An 8,728-nucleotide genomic window follows, 5' to 3' on the forward strand; every position below is an offset into this window, starting at 1 on the left:
TGAGTTCCTCGTGGACCTCAGAGAAAAAGGATGCGGATCTCTGCGGGGCTTCAGCCTGGCGGCCCCCGCTGAGGAAGGAACCGTCCATCCATCTCTTAGACGGCAGCTCCTTGGGGGCTGTCCACTCCAATTCCATATCTGCCACCGCCTCCGTGAGGATCGCTATAAGCTCCGCATCCAGCGAGGTGGGGGCGGCTTCAGACGGGGCCTCGGACCACGCTCCCGGGTCTGAGGCATTAGTAGACATGGCGTCGTCCTCGTCATATCCAAACGAGACCATTTCCCGCGCTTCTAGTGGAGGGCGGTAACTGGCCTCAGAGTATGAGAGGGGATCTTCCACATGAGGTTGGCATGGGCGTTGGGCTGATGCCAGTACCTCGACAGAATCCGTCGACGGAGCTCTCTGCAGTCTCCCAGTTCACGGCTCGACGGTGGCGGACGGGGGAGAGGCAGGAGATACAGGGCCACCGTTACGGGTAACGGCCAGCCTTGCATGAAGGATCTTGATGGGAAGCTCCTCACAGGCACGACATCCCGATCCTTCGAATGCCGCCTCTGTGTGAGCCTGACCCAGGCACAGCACACACCGCTCGTGTGCGTCCGGGAAATCAATGGGCCCACCACACATGCGGCAAAGTGATATTTTAAGAGTAAAAATCACCGGAACGCGAGAGGGGATAATTTTCCACAATTTTCCGCTCTGTATGCGTGAATCCACGGCGAAACAAGACTCAAGTGAAGAAAAAAGAATCTGAGGTTTTTGGCGCCCGCCGTCACCTATATTGATGGTTGTCAGCCAATCAGGTGAGGGCGAGGGCGCCATTGGCTATTTGCAAGCAAAAGAGTTATTCAATCAGACTTCATAATTTCGAGGAAATGGATTTCCCCATACGTAATGTCCAGAGACCGACTCCGTAAGGGAACGGCTGAAACAGTCGCTCAGCTCCTCCCCCTACACCCCAGACTGTTTTCCTTCTACATCCTCCCCTCCCCCACCCATCCTCTTTGTTCGCAGTCTGTCATCTTCGCTTGTGACACAACACCGTTTCTGGCGCTCTGATTGGTCGATTTTGAGTTAGAGGCGGAGCTACTGATGCAGCACTGACATTTTGTCAACTCGGCGAGAGATTACGGCGTCAGTAGAAGAGCTCTCGAAAGAAGCGGCCGATACTCAGGCGTTTAAGTGGCAATTTCTCGATTAAATTCCATAGATTTCGCCCTTTGAACAATTATAGAGCTCTTTGCTAAATAAGGAAGATACGAACTAGATTAACGTTATCCGTGTCGTAAAAGAAAGGCCGTGTTCTTCTGTCGTTTCGACTTTCTTCCTCTTTCCTGTTTCTTTTGTTTATGTCCTGCTGTACGGCGGAGATTACATAGCTGACCGTGAATAAATGATAGAGTGAATCGAGATCAAACGAAAGGCAGAGAAATATCTAGTCCATCTAGTCCGTTTCATCCGTTTACACGTCTTTGGTGTCCAACTGGACCAGGAGCGAGAGTCTAATGCCCCCGGAGGATGAGCCCAGCCATCGAGGGGATGCAGACAGAGCCGCAGGGGTATTTGGGGAAAGGCGTACTCCTTGAGCCATTTGTGCACCAGGTTGGGGGACACTCTTGTGTGCTCCGCTTTGGGGAGCAGACGATATGCAAGCCCCTCATCCCCCGAGAGCACCAGTTTTACAAGAGCCTCCCTGCGGCTATGCGGAAGTTTACACCGCAGTATCGAGGTAAGTAACAATGTGACGTCTTATTCCGTTTTCCTGGCTATAAAAGACATTATTTTCTATTACATATCTGTCTTTCGCGTACAATGTGACATTTTTCGGTGTGTTAGACTGTAAAAAAACATGCTCAAGTTGAATGATGGCCAGCAGTGCTGCTGTTTCCGTATGAACGCTGTTGTAGTATAAACTCTTAAAGAGACAGTTCACCCCCCAAAAAAATCATTCATTGTTTTTATTTTTTTTACAATAAAAATGAATGCTTACACAACCATCACCTTTGTGTTTTATAGAAGTTTAAATTTCTTTAAATATTTGGGTGCACTGTTATCTTTTAAAAATCCCTTTCAGGTAGGTCCCATATAAGGTAAGTTTTGTATGATAGCAAGGCTGTGCTTTGTTTAACACATACACCTAGGTGTCAGGGGTTTTTTTGTTTGTTTTTTGTGAAGATGAAACCTGATTGTGGACTGCCTTCCACCTTAAAAAACTTGAAAAGCAGTAGCAGAGGCAAATGTCTCTTTCTGGACTCAAAGACTGCTGACAGGACATTATAGACTGCCTCCCACACTCTTGTGGTTTAAAAAATTTGCTGTCATTCCCGAGGACACACCTGGAAAGACAAGTTCCTCTGGCTTAGATTTATACCTATGTTCCTCTGCCTCATTTCTCTCTCTCTCTCTCTCTCTCTGTTCTTTCAAAACACAGACACACATACATACAGCCCTGTTTTGATGCACACTGCAGCATCCATACGCTTTAAATGGCCTGTTTATCAGTGTAATATGTGTGCAGGACAACTGTTTTTTATTGGGTGAGGTTGGGGGGTGAGTGATGTCAAAACAGAAGCTTGGAAATCTATGTGTCTGTTTATGTTGTTTTGAAATTATTTTTTCTGAACTGTAGGAAGTCAATGTCAATAATATTATATTAAGTGCATTTGCCACTTTGCCTCTGGGTGTGTTTTTTTTTTTTGCATTCTGCTGCATTGAAAATAATGCTTTAGAATTGCTTTACTTATTTTTTAAATGCTTTATAAATTTCTTTACTATAATGCTTACAAAATCTCATTCTGATTTAAATAAAAAATTATTATATTGAATTATTTGCATATTTTCTACTTTGATATATATATATATATATATATATATATATATATATATATATATATATATATATATATATATATATATATATATATATATATATATATATATACTAGAATAATGTTATTGAGAATGAGATAAAAAAACAAACAAAGAAATTCATCTTTATTTTTATTGTTTTATTGTTTTTTTATTATTTAGGGTTGAAATTGACTTTGCATAACATTATCCCTTTAAGTACTCTCTCTTCTCTCAGAATAACAGATTTGTATTTATTTGTTTGTTTATTTATATATTTTTCAGTGCAAAGATGTCTTTGGAACTTTCGGGTCTTTCGGGATTATAATACAGTCTTTTAATTCTTGTAATGTTCACATGTGATCCCTTCATTTTTTTTTTTTTACCAGGTTTAAAGCATTGTGTTTTATTGGATACTTTTGAAATCGGTTTTAAATTTGAGTCACAAATTGATATGATGTTTGACAATAAATAGTGTTGGTTTCATCATAAATTTAGCCTCTTTGTCATTTGTTTGTCGGTTGGTTTCCTTCTTGTGTGGCATTGATTGAAGAGACATTCGATGTGGTTAGTTGTGAGAGATTCAGAAAACTGATCCAGTGAAGCAGCTCCTGTAAATTATCTGTTGATGTTTCACAGACTTCTCTCTCTCTCTTCCTAACCCTCAGCCTTCTTTGCTTCCTTTCTGTCTTATTCAAGTATGTCTGTTTGTTTGTTATGGATTGTGTGATTTCTGTCAGGTTAGGAGCAGCCCGTGCTGTTGGCTCAGTAGCTTTTGTTAAAGACTGGCGAACTTTTAAGTGCAAAAAAGAGAAGTGGGTAAGAGATGTTAAATATTTCCCAGACAGTTTACTTTAAGCTCGGAACTCTGACACTTCCTTTTTGTTTGCTTCACAATAAAGCGAAGTTATTGTGATTTCACCTCTGGCCATTTTTTATTTTTTTCTCTCTCTCTCTCTCTCATCCCTCTGCAGGTGTGGTGTCGGTGAGTTTTGAGGAGGATGAGGAAGGAAATTTGTGTCTTATTGCATACCCTCTGCACAGTGAGCTTGGGGGCCTGGAGAACGTGGACCCCTCGGCCGACCTAGAACCCAATAACAAAATAAAACGGGTCAGTAAAATGCTGCTGGACAATGAGGGCTACAGCAAGGACCGGTCCAGACATGGTCGGAAAGATAAGGACAAGAGGTGAGGAGATGGGGATTGTGCAATCATCCTATCACTGTGCATAATAGATGCAAAAAATAGGTTTGAAGAGTTAAAACGTAGAAGTGTTCACAAAAACACATTTTTAACATTTGGACAAATCCAATAGATTTACATTGAATGAAAGACCAGAAACCAGGATACAATGGAAACTTGGATGTGTCTTTTGATATGGGCCTATACAGCATCCACCTAACAAGTAGGGCTGTAATGATTAGTAATGATTAATTGAAGAAGTAATGATTAATTGAAATAATACAATCAAAATCACAGTTTGGCTTAGTTTGATTTTCAAATCACAAAGGCTGATGTTTAATTTAATATGTACACGTACAGTTTGGAGTGTGTTCATTTACACATGTGCAGCTTACAATAACAATATTTTTACTGTGTCTCAGAGCAGCTATTAATGTAGTAATTCTAAAGTTATTTGAATAGTACATGTGATAAAATTATTATTATTTGTATGAAATACTCATTATTTTACATTGAAATAAAAATAAATGTATAAGATGTATAATCATGTTTTTGGACCAAACTGTGCAGCCAAAAATTGGCATTTTAAATTGCAGTCACAATTTTTATCAGAAAAATTTCAATTATATTTTCCCCAAATTGCTTAGTGCTACTAGACCCTAATAACTGTCAAGCAATGTGCTAAAAGCCACTCTGATGAGTAAGCAGCCAAGAAGCACAGATGTGACAATTTTGTAGCACAAAATTGCATAAATAAACTCATGTAAAAAAATTGTATTCAGATCAAACTGTAGTCATTTAACAGAGACTTGAGGGAGGTTCTGAGTCTTTCTCAAGGACACTATACTGACAAATCATGTACTGTTCCTTGTGGATCGAACCAGCAGCTTTTCAGTTAGCAGTCTTAAGCTTTAATGCCTAGGCCCACTTATCTTGAATAATACTAGTCTGTATTCTCCTGTAATAATGGCCCTGCTCAGTACTTGTCTGACTCTGTGAGAATGTGACCTATTGTAGCGTCCTTGTCTTCATGAAGAAGCGCTGAGAGCACTGACCCAAGAACACCCAGCTGGGCTGAGCAGATGCACTCTCAGCTGCTGGCAACCGGACTGGTGCAAATGTGTGTTTTGAGCCAAAGTTTAGCAGGAGGTTATGTAACTAGCGTAGCTTTGTGACTTAGAAGTGACCTCAGTGTGACTGGGAAAGGGTCGAAAGGCAAGATAAGAGGCATTTGTTCTTTGTGGGGGATTTAGGATTTTAGGGATCATGGATATTAACCCGTCTCAGCTAGCCACATGACTTAAGGGTTTGTTCAGATCTCTTAAAACAAGTTCTACCAAACACATAGACTGATTCAGCAAGTTTTAATCTGTCTGGCTGACCCACCTCTACCCTCACCCCTTCAGTGTGAAACGCGAGGAGGAGCTGGAGTGGCTTACGCAGGCCGAGGTGTTTTACTACAGCCTGGAGAGGAACAATGCTGCTGGCCCTCAGCTCAAGCACAACCCCTGGAGCCTCAAGTGCCACCAACAACATCTGCAGAGGATGAAGGAGAACGCAAAACACCGCAACCAATACAGTATCCTTCAGTGCTGCCACAAACAACAAAGTAGCATTGGTCTAGTGCAGTTTACTGCTGATTGATAAATTATTCCGTACATTTATATACTGTACAATTCAAACATTTGGGGTCAATAAGGCTTAATCTAATGTATTTTCTTTTTAAAAGAAATTAATACTCTAGAATACTAGAATATTAATACTTTAATTCTGCAAGGATCCATTAAATTAATCAAAAGCGATAGTAAAGACATTTATAATATTCTAAAAGTTTTCTATTTCAAATAAATGCTCTTATTTTGCTGTTCTTTTCAAAGTATCCTGAAAGGGAAAAAAAAGATTATGAAATAATAATAACAAGCAGCACAATTGTTTTCAACAATGAAATGTTTCTTGAGCACCAAATGAATATAATATTGATACATTATTACTGATAGTGTATTTATAGCTAATGAACAATGTATTTCTAAATGATGGTAATATGTAATTTAAAAGCGAATTAATATATAATTCAAATTAATGATAGCACATTATATACAAAATGTATTTAAATTTATCGTTTACATTTTAAAGAAACACCTATTTTACTTAAGTCGCTAAAATATACAGTATATATGATAGTCACTACTCATTATTGTAGCTTTTCATACTGCACAACAAATAAAAGTACTTTAAAAAGCTTGAAAAGCACATTATAAAGCTATTGCTATGCAGATTTACAATTAGAATAACAATTGTGAGGTAAATAGATAAAACGGCTGTTTATCATGCAGATAAAACGGAGGTTAATTATAGTAGAGTAATACTGAAAAGAAATCAGTATCAGTGTTTCCTTTAACCCAGCACCTCTCATCAGAATTCATCCTGTTGGAGAACCTGACATGGCGCTACACGGTTCCATGCGTGCTTGATTTGAAGATGGGGACGAGGCAACACGGGGACGACGCCTCTGAGGAGAAGAAGGCCGTCCAGATCCGCAAATGTCAGCAGAGTACGTCCGCTAGCATCGGAGTGCGCCTCTGCGGCATGCAGGTTAGCCGAACTCTGGAACGTAATTCCTTGATATTAGAAACACTTAAAAGCAATGTTTTATTCACACGCTCCTCTTCACTTTGCTCCAGGTCTTCCATTCAGACACAGGGCAGCTCATGTTCATGAACAAGTACCACGGCCGTAAGCTGACCCTGTCTGGCTTCAAAGAGGCCATCTTTCAGTTCTTCCACGACGGGGGGCGTCTAAGACGTGAGCTCCTGTCGCCGGTGCTGCGGAGACTGCGAGACATGCAGGCGGCCCTGGAGGCCTGCGAAAGCTACCGCTTTTACTCCAGCTCGCTCTTGATAATATACGATGGAGACCCTCCACGATCCCGCCACTCCGTAGAGGATGGGCTTTCAGAAGACGAGGAAGAAGAGGAGGGTGGTGCTTTTGGATTTCCTCACGGTGCAGGTGCGGGCAGCAGCAGTAGTAAAAGCAGTGCTTGTGGCGGCAGCAGCACTGGCAGCTCTGCTGTGGTGCGACGCATGACCAGATCAGACAGTGGCCCGGTGGTGGACGTACGCATGATTGACTTTGCCCACACCACGTGTCGGCACTATGACGAGGACAGTGTAGTCCACGAAGGCCAGGATAGCGGTTATATCTTCGGATTGGAGAACCTAATCACCATCATTTCGCAACTAGAGGACCACAGCACAGATTAAACCACAACCAGCACGGCGTTCGAATGGGAAGATGTTTCTTTCTCTTTCTCTTTCAATCCTTCGAGACGTTCAGCTCATTAAAATCTCAAAGCTCCACCTGTTCAGTTGTTTTTTGGTTCCTGATTTTTGTGCGTAGAGGATTTAAAAGGGTTGAAAAGCTAACGTAGATATGTCACACGAACATCTCACTCATGTACTGTTCCAATGTTGCTGCCGTTCCCCTTTTTGTTCTATTTATTGAGAAGATAAAATGGTTATTTACAGAAAAGGACCTGATTTTGTTCCCGTGCTCATCCCTTGAGAAAGTTCTGGAACTTTGATTAGCTTCCGAGTGCTCCTTATTGGATGAAGGAATAGGTGGCAAAAAGGAAAACTGTTAATGGTCTATAGCACCCTCCCCTCGCACATTTACCCGTTGTGAAGAGACAACTATATTCAGATAGTTAGTTGACATACAGAGACTATAATAAAGCTTTATTTATTTGTCATATTTCCTAAATAAGCTAAAAAAAAAAAACATTGAAAAAGTGAATGGGGATACAAGAACAACATTCCATGTTATTAATGTTACAATAATGATATTAATAAATATTATTATTTGACATGTTCAGATACCTCTATCTTATATCTGTTGTACACAATATGTTGGAGGAAAAATAAAACTTGTTTGTGTTAAATTCTGGTCTTCGATTTGTTTGTTTTTTTAGCAAGATGTGCTTTCTTTGTCTTATCAAGTAAGATGCTATAAGTCGATAAAACCCAGTTTAGGTCTTGAGTTGTAGATGCTAAATAAGGAATTGTGCAATAAAAAGTATTAAGTTGATAATGGTCAGCCCGAAAATGAAAATTCTATTTTCGTTTACTCCATGTCATTCCAAACCTGTGACTCTCTTCTGTGGAACATAAAATACATTTCGGTTACGAACAAAACAATTTGGTTATCAACATTCTTCAAAATCTCTACATTGGTGTTCCACAGAAGAAGGACAGTCATTCTGGTTTGGAATGACATGAGAGAATATATAATGAAAATTTTGGGGTAAACTATCGCTTTAAGAATTCACTTAGAATGTTTTCTTTAGAGATAGTGGAAAACCACTCTGCATTATCACAGGTTTTAAGGATGCTAACGTCTTGCCCTGTGTGAATCTTTTAAGGCAAGGTGTCTTGACCAAGTGGCCTGACCTTTTCCTCTTTACTTTCCTCTTTACTTGTCTAGGTTACAAATGGGCCAGTATCACTTTCACACAATGACGCACATGTAAAACATGCGTTATCAACAACACTCTTTAAGATAGGGGTTAGTTGTCACAGTTTTTACTCCAGTAAAACATTTGAGAGTGTATTACAGACTCGATAATAAGATTCATTCTTAGTAATTGAACACCAAATCAGCATATTAGAATGATTTCTGAAGGATCATGTGACACTGAAGACT

The 8,728-nt window shown here is 40.2% G+C and overlaps 1 protein-coding gene and 1 long non-coding RNA gene across 2 annotated transcripts; both read left to right on the top strand.

The window, feature by feature from the left end:
* Positions 1 to 1,105: 1,105 nt before the first annotated feature.
* LOC132151674 (inositol hexakisphosphate kinase 2-like) lies at positions 1,106 to 7,967 on the top strand. The gene is made up of 5 exons (XM_059559966.1): positions 1,106 to 1,730; positions 3,823 to 4,036; positions 5,437 to 5,609; positions 6,447 to 6,622; positions 6,712 to 7,967. Exons 1-5 carry the CDS (start codon positions 1,520 to 1,522, stop codon positions 7,288 to 7,290), a joined length of 1,353 nt encoding a protein of 450 aa, XP_059415949.1. The 5' UTR covers positions 1,106 to 1,519; the 3' UTR covers positions 7,291 to 7,967.
* LOC132151675 (uncharacterized) lies at positions 4,043 to 4,620 on the top strand. The gene is made up of 2 exons (XR_009436435.1): positions 4,043 to 4,261; positions 4,292 to 4,620. It is a non-coding gene; the product is annotated as an uncharacterized LOC132151675 (long non-coding RNA).
* Positions 7,968 to 8,728: the final 761 nt, after the last annotated feature.

The sequence above is a fragment of the Carassius carassius genome, chromosome 10 (assembly GCF_963082965.1).
Source record: "Carassius carassius chromosome 10, fCarCar2.1, whole genome shotgun sequence".
Taxonomy (NCBI): domain Eukaryota; kingdom Metazoa; phylum Chordata; class Actinopteri; order Cypriniformes; family Cyprinidae; genus Carassius; species Carassius carassius.

Coding starts and splice junctions, on each gene's coding strand:
- LOC132151674 (XM_059559966.1), top strand. CDS start 1,520: ATGAGCCCAGCCATCGAGGGGATGCAGACAGAGCCGCAGGGGTATTTG. Junction 4,037..5,436: donor CGGAAAGATAAGGACAAGAG/GTGAGGAGATGG, acceptor TCACCCCTTCAG/TGTGAAACGCGAGGAGGAGC. Junction 6,623..6,711: donor TGCGCCTCTGCGGCATGCAG/GTTAGCCGAACT, acceptor ACTTTGCTCCAG/GTCTTCCATTCAGACACAGG.